We start from the raw sequence: 12,504 nt of genomic DNA, 5'->3' as shown, positions 1-12,504 counted from the left end.
ACCCTTCTCACTATTGCTATTGACTATAATCGAACGCTTTGCAGTGGGGAATTGGGCAATCGGGGAACAGCCCGCCTACGCTACCGTCGTCGGCACAAGGTGGTTGGGCACAAGGTGGTTGGGCATAAGGTGGTTTGCTCTGTACATTCTACTTCGCAACCTTCAACAAGCCTATCTTCTCTCTCCGACCTCCCAATTCTGAAAGAAACCCTAGCAGTAGAGGACGATGGAAGAACCCCTCAATGGCAATGTCGATTCGGCACCAGCAATTCCAGAGACCGAGGAAGAAGCGGCCATCGGTCCCGGTCCGGCTCCTCGCTCGCGACTCAAACGCCCGCTCCAGTTTGAGCAGGCCTATCTGGATACCATCCCCTCTGCTAACATGTAATTTTTTTTCTTCCTTTCTTTATAGCTTCAGACCAGTTCAAGCGAGATTATTCATCTTGAACTTTTCTGTTAATTATTGGGTACTTTCATGACTGCTATGCGAAGTAATGGAAAATTTAGGTATTGGGATAACTTAGTTAGCTAAGTTTGGTCGATAATATTGTCACCTGTGTATGACATGAAAGGTTACTAGAGTTTGAATTAGGACTGATACTTTTTATGGATATTGTCAGGGAAATTGGAAGATAGATAGTATCTCATCCATTCTTGGTTTCCTTTAACAGGTACGAGAAGAGTTACATGCACCGTGATGTGGTTACTCATGTTGCTGTGTCTTCTGCAGACTTTTTTATAACTGGGAGTGTTGATGGTACAATTCTAAGCATCTTGTGTCTCAGAATAGCTTGTGTATGTTTAGTGTTTGTTGTGACTATCATTAACTGATTGAATTATTGATGTGCTAAGACAGAAACATTAGTCCTGTGTAGAATTTCTTTGTTTTAGCCTAAAAAAAAAGACCTTTAGGTTGTATTATCATTATCTTTTCTGTTTATCGTCAATAATGGCATAAACTTTGTTCTTCTCTCCACCACATATGGCCTTGATTCGTTTCTCAAGCAAAAGATCCTCCTGGGAAGTTTTCTAAAGGAAAGCTAAGTTCTTTTAAAGCAATTACATGTGGTAGCTTTTGACGGATTTGAGTAGAAAATGGCTGGATTTTATATGCTGGTGAAAATGAAAAATGTTTACAAGTTTGGTTTTCTTTTGCATGTCCCCTTATATACTTCTCTTAGTTTATGTTAATTGGAGAGTTTATTTTCCTTGTTAATCTCTCTCTCTCTCTCTCTCTCTTCTCTCTGTTATTCTTTTACTAGGAAGCAAACCATATATATTTACCAACAAGAGGATGCCTTTTGTATTCATGTATTTTTCTACTCTAATTTACTGATTATTATCTCAATAATATAAATTATAATCTCTTTCTTTTCATCTATCAATGAAAAGTTTGTTTTTTATTAAAAAAAAGGGACAAATGAAATAGTTGCTTATTTATGCCACTGCAATAACTTAACGGTCTCTCCCATTATTTCTTCTCTCTCTCACTCTGCCCCCCACCCCGCATAGGGCATTTGAAGTTTTGGAAGAAAAAGCCTATTGGTATTGAGTTTGCCAAGCACTTCAGATCTCATCTTGGTCCTATTGAAGGCATTGCTGTGGGTTATTCTCTTGCCTTCTGTTTCCAGGCTTCATATTCTTTTCCTGAGTCGTGTTCTCCAACCATTATCAGTCTCATAAGTTGTTCCGGTTTTGCAGGTTAGCGTTGATGGTTTGCTTTGCTGTACAATATCAAATGATCATTCTGTGAAGATATATGATGTTGTTAATTATGATATGATGGTCATGATACGGCTTCCTTTTATTCCTGGCGCTGCTGAATGGGTCTATAAACAAGGAGATGTCAAGGCCAGGCTGGCTATCAGTGATCGGAACTCAACATTTGTGCACATATATGATGCACGATCTGGTTCAAATGAGCCTATTGCTTCTCGAGAGGTTTGATTGCATCTTTAAGCATCATAGAAGTAGATGTTTTACTCTTTATTACAAATTAGAATAAGTTACATGCAGGGGGCACGTTTTCTTTTTGGGTGATGACCGTCCAACCTCAACTATTATTATGTTTTATGTTGCTTTCAGATACACTTGGGGCCAGTAAAGGTTATGAAGTACAATCACGTATTTGATGCAGTTATATCTGCTGATGCCAAGGGAATTATTGAATACTGGACTCCTGACACACTCCAGTTTCCAGAAAATGAGTATGTTTTTTCTACATGGTTTTTGATTTTTTTATTGAAACTACATGCTTTTTTTTTTAGTTTTTATTTATGTTTATGATATAAGAACGTTTTATTACACTCAGTTCACGTATACATATATGTATATGTATATGCATGTGTGTGTATTTTAGTTGAGTTACATGATACATAAATGGTTATAAAGAGGGTTACCTGATAGTCATGGAGGGGATTCTCTGCATGGTGCTGCTATAAAAATAGTGTAATGGCAAAAAATCTTTGTTTGTTTTCACCTTGAAGAGAAATGCTCATTCTTGTTTCTACTGAAGACATGAATTATAGTCATAGGAAAGGAACTTGTCATCGGTGATCAATAGCACTCAACATTTCTTAAATGAAGCATTTGTTTGCATACACATTTGTTTTGAGGTAAATAGGATTGTGTACTGTAGTAGTAGCAACCTCATGATCACATTGGAAGCACATAGGTCGTATAAATCATACAATTGTCAAAGCAATTTACTAACACGTAAATAAGGGCAACAAGTTACGTGTTATTCATGCAACAAACAATATCATCCAACCTAGCCCGCAGGTATTCCAACAGTAAATTAGTAAGTTCACTTGCAGTAAAAGTTTAATCNGGTTCAAAATGGGTATACAAGCCAAAAACAAATGGTTGGAGCTGAGGGAAGTTGGCTGAGCCGATTGGAGGAAGATCTGCTAGAGGGAGCCAATTGCGCGCCATGCACAACCATGTTATTAAGACAATAGGTTGTGACCCCCACACGCACACTAACAAGGTGGTGACCCTCAAGTGGCGCTCATCCGGCCATGTGAGGGTCGAGACAAACAAGTACCATGATGCGACCAAGGAGGATGGTGCATCATCCAACACACTAAGAAGAGTGTGCATTAATTAAAGACAAGTTGAGGCATAAGCAAGGTTGGAGAGAGCGAGGCAAAACAAATGTCGAAGACAAGCTCAAAGAGGTTGGATAAGGCCCTAGACCATAACCTCAGAAGTCGAGGTTTTGATATGAGTTTCGGTATGCGGCTTTGGAGTTAAGTTCGTCTATATGAAAGATAAAAGCTCACCAAATTTGGTGTCAATTGGACACTCGAAGAATTCTCCACAAGGCCGTATGACTGCTTGCCAAAATCACGTCTACTCTAGAAATATTAGAAATGCCTCAAAATGTACTATGGGGGGACACATGATGTCAGCTCTTCACCATCTCTGGGTCCTATGGCCTAAGCGAGCTACCATGTGGCACATATGTGTGTCACAGTGAGGGTGAGCGTCGCGCGACGAGTGTCTCAGGTGACTTCCTTTGGACTTTCAAGGGCAATGTCAGACGACATGGGTGTGTTGACATTGCGCCCTCGCCCATGTGTCAGAGGTTGGTATATGCATCTGCTATTTGGTATGGATTCCATAAATGATTTTAGCATGGACATGGGAGGGTCCATAACTTGATAAAACCTGGATGGATGGATGGATGTTCGGGAGACCCCAATAATATGAACGACATATGAGTTCGTTCTTGATGAACATGTTCAAGTAAGCTTCGATGGCCGATGACATCCTGGGACTTGCGATGATATCAAGATATGTTGCCATGTTAATTAGGAACCAAGATGACAAGATGAGATGCGACGTTGCATGTGAGAGACCTTGGCCCCGTGTAGAGGCAAGGTTGAGTCGGATGACTTGGCCAATTGTAGAGGCAAGTTGGATAGAGTCGCAAGATTGAACATGCATACATGGGCGACGTGTATTGCCGAACATGTAAGATCCCACATCGATTGGAGAGGAGAACGAGTGCCAGCAAGGACACTGGCTTCGGACAGGGGCGGATTGTGAGATCCCACATCGGTTGGAGAGGGGAACAAAACATTCTTTATAAGGGTGTGGAAACCTCTCCCTAGCAGACGTGTTTTGAAAACCTTGAGGGGCAGCCCGAAAGGGAAAGTCCAAAGAGGACAATATCTGCTAACGGTGGGCTTAGGCTATTACAGAACAAGCTTAGATTCTGCCTGAATTGTGTTTGGTTGACGAGCCTAAGGTCCAATGAAGCCACAAAGCTAGGCAAAAAATGTACATGGAGCTTGGGTTCTCCTTATAGCTTGTCATGAGTGTGTCAAGATCATGATGCCACACAGTTAAAAATGTATGATCGTGACACGCCGCATGTCAAGAGATCGACTGGCAACGACTTTGGACTCGGCGCAGGTGCATGTGGATATGGGCAAGAGTTTGTGGGCTTGTGATTGGGATGTCGTCTGCCTGCATTCGTGGGCCTGGGTGGACCAAATTGGCCTTTGTGCTTGCTGGGACTTGGCTTTGTAGATCAGGCTGCTGGAGTTTGTGCTTGCGTGGGCTGCTGAAGTGTATGGGCTGTGTATTGCCGAGTTTCGTGGCTGCTGTTTAGGGTTGTGCAGCATGGATCTGGATTTGACTTGACCCCAACCCCAACCTGATGATCCATGGGTCTGTTCTTCTTCACCTAAATATGAAATTTTGATTTTTTTTTTTCTGGCAAACATGGTGGTGGCATTTCTGTGGTGGATTTAGGCTTAAACTCCCTTAAAATTGTAGGCAATTCAATGGATGAACGGTTGTTAGAAGAATTGCGGGATGATTCGAGTTAAATTCAAGGTAATCTCTGTGCAAAGAGCTACCACCCCCGGTAAGAAGAGCAAGACTACTTAGAAAGGAAGAAATTTAGAGAGAACTTCTTTCTAGTTGAGAATAAAATGGTTTTGGTGTTATCCCAAAGGTTCTATTTATAGAGACTTTGAAGGCCTAATCTGATTAGAATTCAAATTCAATTTTCAACTCCCGGATAGGATATTCTAATTTTGAATTTAAATTTCCAATAGAAACTTTTAAAGATAATTCCAAATTGTCATAGGATTTTTTTAAAAATTTTTATGGTTACAATATGTCACTTCTTTTTAGTTATTATTCTTGAATCTCTCTCTCCTTTCATTATTTGAATGGAAAATCCACTGGGCGGGAGGATAATTAACAGTTGTTTTATCATTGCTAGATTTTCTTGTGTTCTTTTGTCTTTCCTACCTAATTCATGTATATGTGTATTTTGTCTGGCTTTTGCAGTGTCAACTTCAAATTCAAAAGTGACACCAATCTTTTCGAAATTGTGAAATGCAAAACAACTGTTTCTGTTATAGAGGTAACATATAGGTGTTACTCTGTACATATAAATGCCTATAACACTAAAGTTGGTATCATCAGGAAATCATTCTTTCATTGTACTTACAGGTCAGCCCAGATGGTAAACAGTTTTCAGTTACATCACCTGATCGGAAAATACGTGTATTTTGGTACCGCACGGGTAAACTAAGGCGAGTTTATGATGAATCTCTAGAGGTAATGTTATGTTACAGTGAGCTTTTTGTAGTAACATTGGTGTTGGTCATTTATCATATTTTTGATCTTTCATTAATTAGTTTGCCCAAGATCTGCAAAGAAGTGATGCACCGTTATACCGATTGGAAGCAATTGATTTTGGGAGGAGAATGGCCGTTGAGAAGGAAATGGAGAAGACAGAAAGTGCTCCAGAACCAAACGCTGTATTTGATGAGAGCTCTAATTTTCTTATTTATGCGACTCTTCTTGGAATCAAAGTAAGATGCCAATGTTGGGTAATATCTGCAATTTTTTTACCACCAGTTTATCTTTCTCAACTCTGCCTGCAGAAGAAATATTTAAATACTTAGTACAACTATGCCAAAATACAAGTTCTATTGATGATAGGACAAATTTGAAGTAGAAACAAAATTTTTCATTGATAAAATGAATGAGACTAATGCTTAAAAGATACTAACTTCACAAGGGAGTGAATATAGAAAACATTAATAAAAATGCATCCCAAATAAGACATAAAACATAGAAGGAGAAAACAACAAGGGCCTGGTGAGAGAAAACCTGATGAGAATTGAATTCTTGCGGAATCAAACCAAATAAAGAGATGAACTGTGCTAGAAACAACTAACCAACCACTAGACTACTCATGCTGGGATGAAACCATCATTTTCTGCAACTTTCTTATATAACTAAGCAAATGCAGGACTGAGACAACCAAAAATGGAAACTCCAATGAACTTCAAATTTCTGGCACAATCCGTGAAGTGCATATCCGAATAGTGACGATAGGGGACGGATGAATATGTATAGATTTAAATCTCCTAAAAAAGTACCACACTTTCTTCTTCTAAAATTTTACCGCTAACTTGTGTGTATGCACGTGCATATATATTAGGTAGTAAACTTGCACACCAACAAAGTTGCTCGAATCCTAGGGAAGGTGGAGAACAATGACAGGTTCTTGAGAATTGCCTTGTACCAGGGTGACAAAAGCAGTAAAAAGGTTAGAAAAATCCCCTCTGCTGCTGCAAATGCTAATGAGAGCAAGGAGCCTTTGACAGATCCCACTCTGTTATGTTGTGCTTTCAAGAAACATCGAATATATTTGTTCAGGTAAATTTCTGGGACATTGCTGTGCAGCCTGCATACATAAATTCTTTTGCGAGTACTTTCAGTTTGTTATGAATAGATTATTCTCATCATATTCATGTTGAAGTTCCACTCTTTTTTTTATTATTTATTATTTATTTTTTCCTTTTCTTTTTTGGTTTAACAAACTATTTCATTAAAAAAAGAAGACAAAAGATCAAGCAAAAGTAAAGCTAAAAAGAAGGCCAGACTAAAAGGTGAACAAAACAAAAAGGAATGTTTAAGTGAAACCTTGAATGGTTGGTAATCAAGGGAAAGTAAATGTCTCAAAAGCTGGAAGAAAGAGTTCACGAGGCATTGAAGTGTGTTTGCCTCCAAACCTCCTCGCACTTATGATTGATATTGATGAATATTGTTTTGGAAGTGTGTAAACAATGGGTGGACTTTTGATATCTCGCCTGGTGTTAGGCTAGTTACCTCACTCTAGCATGGTGTGCGAGTATGATCCAAATTATGTTGACGTAGATTAATTGAGAACAGAGACTCAATTGTACAAAAGTTCCACATGTAGACTGTAGAGCATGGTCAAGCTAATATGTTGATGGAAAAGTAGTTGGTCAAGGTAAGGAATATTTTCATTGTAAGCCAAACATATTCTTAATTTGTCAAATCAAACATGAAAGACATGAAGCCAGGTCTAGTGGCATCCATACTGACACAGTTTACATATTTGTTGATGGTGGTTGAAAGTTATTTTAAGATGTGTGTTGTATGAAAAGTTAAGAGTTCAATATCATCTATTTTTTAGTTGTTCCTAAAAAAAAACTCTGGTAGGGATAATAAATCAATTGTGGTGAGTCACAGACTTAAAAAGAGGCAAAGACATTGGGTGTAATGCGATGGAATATGGCTGGAAAGAAACCTTAGGCTTTTAACTGAAAAGTTAATGGGTTGGGATATGGTTTCAAATTTAGCCGAGTATCCTGGCATTTGTGAGCTCCAATTGGTGAGACTGTTGATAAATTTGGTTGTACTTTTTCACTAAGTTAAAGCAGTGTTCCATTTCAAAAGAAAGCTAATAGAATATGAATCTATATGGCACGTGTAAGACCTTGAATTATCTTCCTAGTAGAGAAATAAGTCAATTCATGTAGGTCAAAATGTCAAACGATGTGATATATCAAATTATTAAGGACTTGAATGAATATTTGGTAAAAGAAAGCATGCAGTCTAAGGATGATAGTCTTAATATTGAGGGATATGTGGCTCAATCAATGATTAGAGATAACATTCCAGTTTATTATTTTGATTTCGTTGAAGGTCTGGTTAAAGTATCGGTATAATTCAATCTGATGGGCTGAAGGTCTGGTTAAAGTATCGGAATAATTCAATCTATGGTAACCCATCGGCTTAAGCTTTTGGATTAATTGATGATGTAACATGGTATCAGAGGAGGAGGTACTTTGTTTGAACTCCCATACACACCTTTAATGTCATTTGCTCCCCAATTAATATTGATTTCTATGTCTTTTACAAATTTCCAAGCCCACAAGTGAAGAGTGCTAAAGTATTGATATAATTAAATTAAATTTACCATGACTCATCCACTTAAGAATTTGGATGGATTGTTGATATAACAATTGTTTAAATTTTATTATTATTTTAGTATATAAGAGAAGACCATTCATTCAAAAGCAGAGTTGAAGTAGGGAGAGGGGGGAACATGTTGCCTCACTCCTACAGATGACTGGGCTTTCTAGGAAACAACCTCAATCGACTTTTACAATGGAAGTTGAGTGATTACAAAATAAATTGTTACGGAGATTTGTGAATAAATTACCTTTATTCTGTATTTCTTTAATCGACTTCAAATGGGTTCATGCAGTGCTGAGGCCAAGATCTTGTGGTAAAATGCTGACAAGGCTCCCCTTTAAATTTTTTATTAGGAAGGAATTTGAGAATTTATAGGGATTTGACAAGAGAACTAGTTAGTTTTGGGAGATAGTTAGCATTGGAGTTTCTAGCTAAATTCTTTTATGGTTGATCACATATTTTGATTAACATCAATTGTGTGTTGGTATTCTCTTTTTTATCAGCTGTTGGTTGGGAGGATATCTTGGCTTCCTTTCCACCTTCTAGTTTATTTTATTTCTTAAGAACCGAAACCATACCCTTCCACCTTTTATTCATGTTTCATTCTTGGTTTTATAAGTTCCTAATTCAAAAATATAAAAGGGAAAAATTTACGATGATGTATACTTGGCCTTGGAGATTTTTGAACTATACTGTCTTTCATGTTATTTTGATGACAAATGCCCGCTTTGTATCCATATCTTTCATTGTTACGTGTGTTTTTCTTACAAATATATACATACACGCACACATTTCTCCTGTTCTTTTGTTCTTTTGATCTAAAGTTGTTTTATTTTATGAAGTCGAAGAGAGCCAGAGGAACCGGAAGATGCAACAAAGGGAAGAGATGTATTTAATGAAAAACCTCCTGCTGATGAATTGTTGGCGGTATCAGATATTGGCAAATCGGTTACAACATCTCTTCCTGATAATGTGGTAAGTATTCGCTTCCTTCTCTATCTGCTCCAAAGTGTTTTTGTTCCAAAATTAAACCCAGTTCAAAAAGATTCTAGAACAAGGCATTGTTTGATTCTATAATGCCCTAGGGAACTACTTACCAGAATTGGACGAGGCCAATTAGTCATTGCTTCTGTCTTTCTAGGGTTTCCTGAAACCCTATCTCTTGACACTACCTGTTCTAGTAACGAAATCTATTGTAGCCAAAACTCTCATTTATCCCTTCTTGGGTCTCTTGAAGTCTTGGCACGTGTCCTGGGAAGGGCATCTGTTGTGGCCAAAACTTGCTATAGAGAATTTGACATAAAATTGATTCACCCTTAGGGTTGCCAAAACTGCTACAAGAGATGCCCTTCCTAGGACATGTGCCACGAGACAAAGTTACGGTACACTCTACAAAGGTAGAAATAGTGACCAATTGGACTTGTCCAACTACTGTTTTGGGGCGTTACAATTTCCTCATCTACTATGTTTTTCTTATAAATGTAATTGTTATGAAAACAAAATAAGAATTTCTCCATTTCAGCTCTTATATATATATATATATATTGTTGTAGATTTTTTTCTAGTAGGTAAGTGGACTTTTACCTTTTGAGATACACAGCTATACATGGTATCCAACTATGTCAATGTTTATACCAAGTTCTGTTTTCCAACCCATTTTAATTACTGATTCATTTATCTATGTATTATTTTATTGGTTTATTTCTGTTAGAAAAGATTTTATCTTTTTTCCCTCTAATTAAGAGACTACTGATTTGTCTAATTCATGCTTCCTCAGATATTACATACCACGATGGGAGACATCCATATGAGATTGTATCCTGAGGAGTGTCCCAAAACAGTGGAGAACTTTACAACACACTGCCGGAATGGCTATTATGATAATCTTATCTTTCATCGGGTCATCAAAGGCTTCATGATACAAACAGGAGATCCTCTAGGAGATGGAACCGGTGGACAGTCTATTTGGGGAAGAGAGTTTGAAGATGAATTTCACAAAAGGTAATATTCATTTGTCCGGATTACTTATAATGGTTTAATGCAGTTTCTGGTGGCGGTACTGCTACGATGATGATGTATATGAACAGTGTTTGCTGGTAGTGATTTTCGATCGTTAAGATCGAGTATATTCTTCTGGAAAAAAACATATTCTCCCCTCTATTATCTCCTATGCCTGCAAAAGCTGCCATATAACGAATTTTCCCTTTAATTTAAAACGATATGTACTATTTTCAATCGATAAGCAACGGAGAACGAAATTATGATTCGTGATACCTCTTTAGTTTATTGGTTGGAGAAGGAGAAGTGTACTATAATACAATCCAACTAGGGACTTCTCACTGTTTAATTTGTATGGTTTGTGAGGTTTGGAGCTACTGCTTACAGGTTGCACATATTAACCTTCTTGTTTGGGCACTTTATTTCTTTGCAGTTTACGGCATGACCGGCCTTTCACAGTTTCAATGGCGAATGCAGGCCCAAACACAAATGGGTCTCAGTTTTTTATCACAACAGTAGCCACTCCTTGGCTGGACAACAAGCACACCGTGTTTGGAAGAGTTGTTAAAGGCATGGATGTTGTACAGGTATGGTTTAGTTGTCATGATCATTGGCCTATCTTTCTGTTCAGCATGGGATTCTTTTGTTTATTCATTCTATTTATTACATTTTTCATTTTATTAATAAATTCTATAAATCGTATGTTCATAAAAGTTGGATGATCTTAAACGACATTAGAAAACTAAAGATAATTATGGCTTTTTAGAAATGAATTAATGAACATCAGGGAAACGAAATTGACATTTTTGTTGATAATTCAATGAGAATGTGAGCAGTAACTTATGAAGTAAGAATATTTTAAATTCTTGTGGTTTTAACAGACAATTGAGAAAGTGAAGACAGACAAAGCGGATAAGCCTTATCAAGATGTGAAAATTTTAAATGTCTCCGTCCCGAAGCCTTGACGTTTGAATATCGAGACCATCTTATCAACAGCTAAGCTCAGGACTCTTTATCCCTGCGCATGTTGTGTTCAGGTAAATACATGTCCATGTCCTTTTGACTTTTAAGTTTCAACCACGGGCAATGGTGTAGTAGAAGTTTTAGGTATTTCGTATTCATTAACTATTTGGATGCATATCGTTTGGTTGAAATATTAGGCCCCGTTTGATTGCCATCTAGTTTTTTATTTTTTATTTTTGACAATTAAGCTTATAAATACTTCCAGGATTATTTTTTTTTTTTATCTAGTTCTACACATGTTCTCAAAATTCATCAACCCCAAGTTTTTACCACAAAGAAATGGGGAGAAAACGAACACAATTTAAAAAAAAACAAACTTCATCGTGTTTTCAAATAGAGCAGATCTAGCATTTTAGCTAGCATTTTAGCCTCCAAAGATGTCACGTTTAGTCTCGATATATCTTCGTTCTCATAGGTCTTAGATTGTCAATGTACTTTCAAATATTTTTATGAATTGTAAGAACCTGAAAATTCATTATCTGCAGGTTTTTTTCCAGATATTATGTACAAGGAACGCCCCCCGCCCCGGCTTCATTTTAGCCTCCAAAGATGCGTCGAAATCTGAAAGGTTCTCTTTTTCTTTTCAGATGTCTCACCCAAAGAACAGAGTCATTTTCATGAACGAGTTTACTCGGTTTTGTAGTCATCTTCCTCTCCATAGTTCATATCATTCACTCATAACCCTCGAGCCCAGAATTGTAGACTAGATTATTATCTTTATATAAACAAAAAAACATGTAAAACTAGGGTTTCATTTGTTTGTATTTATGGGATGAAGTAGGATACCAATGGACTCTCTCTCTAATATTTCATTATCTAAACTAATCTTTTGTTATTTTTTCTTTTTCGATCGGGTTTCGCTCGGGTTTGTTTGAAGGTAATCCGAGTTTTGAAAATGCAACTATTGATGTCCGGAAACCAAATTAAAGTGATGGTTTCGCTCGGGTTTGTCTGAAGGTAATTCGAGTTTTGAAAATGCAACTATTGATGTCCAGAAACTAAATTAAAGTGATGGGATTAATTGCAAAACTTCAACCATATTCATTTGTTTCTCCTCATTATTGTCTATTCTAGCAAAATCACTTATTAGAGTTATCATTAACAAATACCTATATTCATTTGATTTGGTAATACACCAATTTGTCAATATTTTATCGTTATGCACTAATTTGTCAACAAAAATCATTTCACCAATTTTGTAACTATTTGTAACTAAAATCA

At 37.2% G+C, this 12,504-nt stretch overlaps 1 protein-coding gene across 2 annotated transcripts; it reads left to right on the top strand.

Annotated features, from left to right (window-relative positions):
* LOC111777522 (peptidyl-prolyl cis-trans isomerase CYP71) lies at positions 1 to 12,125 on the top strand. Of its 2 annotated transcripts, none has more exons than XM_023657167.1 (14): positions 1 to 384; positions 672 to 757; positions 1,513 to 1,601; positions 1,702 to 1,941; positions 2,086 to 2,207; positions 5,311 to 5,386; positions 5,476 to 5,583; positions 5,664 to 5,840; positions 6,476 to 6,693; positions 9,105 to 9,237; positions 10,040 to 10,263; positions 10,694 to 10,847; positions 11,142 to 11,297; positions 11,781 to 12,125. In XM_023657167.1, exons 1-13 carry the CDS (start codon positions 227 to 229, stop codon positions 11,223 to 11,225), a joined length of 1,869 nt encoding a protein of 622 aa, XP_023512935.1. In that variant the 5' UTR covers positions 1 to 226; the 3' UTR covers positions 11,226 to 11,297; positions 11,781 to 12,125. The 2 variants fall into 2 exon arrangements, with proteins under 2 accessions (XP_023512935.1, XP_023512934.1); XM_023657166.1 differs by having other exon boundaries at positions 11,769 to 12,125.
* The last annotated feature ends 379 nt before the right edge of the window (positions 12,126 to 12,504 follow it).

The sequence above is a fragment of the Cucurbita pepo genome, chromosome LG16 (genome assembly GCF_002806865.2).
Source record: "Cucurbita pepo subsp. pepo cultivar mu-cu-16 chromosome LG16, ASM280686v2, whole genome shotgun sequence".
Lineage (NCBI taxonomy): Eukaryota > Viridiplantae > Streptophyta > Magnoliopsida > Cucurbitales > Cucurbitaceae > Cucurbita > Cucurbita pepo.
The sequence above is the reverse complement of the archived record's forward strand: the minus strand, read 5'-3'. Positions and strand labels throughout refer to the sequence as shown.